We start from the raw sequence: 1,510 nt of genomic DNA, 5'->3' as shown, positions 1-1,510 counted from the left end.
ATAGATGAACAGATGAATGATGAACAGATGAACGATGAACAGATGAACGGATGAACAGATGAACGATGAACAGATGAACGGATGAACAGATGAACGATGAACAGATGAATGGATGAACAGGTGAATGATGAACAGGTGAATGATGAACAGATGAATGGATGAACGGATGCTGAAGAAACTGAACATTCAGACGGTTCTCTCGTCTTCGTCCAATCAGGAGTCGCGTGTGGGCGGAGCCATGTCTGCTGCCCTGCGCCGTGAAGAAGCTGGGGGGCAGCGTGGAGCGCTGGCTGGGCGTGGCCGAGGACCTGTTCGGGCCTTACCTGTGGGGCAGGTGCGACATCGTCTTCCTCCCCCCCTCCTTCCCCATCGTCGCCATGGAGAACCCCTGCCTCACCTTCATCATCGCCTCCATCTTGGAGAGCAGCGAGTTCCTGCTGATCGACGTCATCCACGAGATCGCCCATGGCTGGTTCGGCAACGCCGTCACCAACGCCACCTGGGAGGAGATGTGGCTGAGCGAAGGCCTCGCCACGTACGCCCAGCGGAGGATCACCACCGAGGCCTACGGTGAGAGAGCGAGAACTGCAGAGTACTATGAGTACTATGAGTACTACAGAGTACTTCTGATTACTGCTGATTACTGCAGAGTACTGCTGATTACTGCAGAGTACTGCTGATTACTGCAGAGTACTGCTGATTACTACAGAGTACTACAGAGTACTACAGAGTACTGCAGAGTACTGCTGATTACTACAGAGTACTACAGAGTACTGCTGATTACTGCAGAGTACTGCAGAGGACTACAGAGTACTGCAGAGTACTGCAGAGTACTGCTGATTACTACAGAGTACTACAGAGTACTTCTGGTTACTGCAGAGTACTGCTGATTACTGCAGAGTACTGCTGATTACTGCTGATTACTGCAGAGTACTGCAGAGTACTACAGAGTACTGCAGAGTACTGCTGATTACTACAGAGTACTACAGAGTACTGCTGATTACTACAGAGTACTGCAGAGTACTCAGTAAGCTGATTATCACAGCAGGCCTTCAGTAGGTTCTGATGATCTGATTGGTCTCACTGTGCCCCGCCCCCTGCCTGCAGGTGAGGCCTTCACCTGCCTGGAGACGGTGGTGCGATTGGATGCCCTGCACAGACAGCTGCGTCTCCTTGGAGACAACAACCCTGTGAGCAAACTGCAGGTCAAGTTTGAGCCAGGTAAACACACACACACAGGTTGGGTTTACAGCTGTGCAGGTGTGTCTGCGTCATGCTCCGCCCACTTCCTGCAGGTGTGAACCCCAGCACTCTGATGAACCTGTTTACCTACGAGAAAGGCTTCTGCTTCGTGTCGTACCTGTCTGAGCTCTGCGGAGACGTGCAACGCTTCGACGGCTTCCTGCGGGTCCGCACACACACACAGACACAGACACACACTGACACACACACACACACACACACACAGACACACACTGACACACACACACACACACACACACACACACAC

General features: G+C 52.3%; 1 protein-coding gene across 1 annotated transcript in view; it reads left to right on the top strand.

Moving 5' to 3' along the window:
- The window catches only part of rnpepl1 (arginyl aminopeptidase like 1), a gene marked incomplete in the record, with an annotated part of 26,847 nt that overhangs the window by 14,245 nt on the left and 11,092 nt on the right, over nt 1-1,510 (top strand). Inside the window, 3 exon segments of the mRNA XM_037980477.1 lie at nt 218-570; nt 1,108-1,221; nt 1,296-1,504. Coding sequence (XP_037836405.1) covers nt 218-570; nt 1,108-1,221; nt 1,296-1,504 — 676 coding nt within the window.

This window comes from Kryptolebias marmoratus, linkage group LG2 (assembly GCF_001649575.2).
Source record: "Kryptolebias marmoratus isolate JLee-2015 linkage group LG2, ASM164957v2, whole genome shotgun sequence".
Classification (NCBI taxonomy): Eukaryota; Metazoa; Chordata; class Actinopteri; order Cyprinodontiformes; family Rivulidae; genus Kryptolebias; species Kryptolebias marmoratus.
This window is presented reverse-complemented; position numbering and strand designations above follow the sequence as displayed.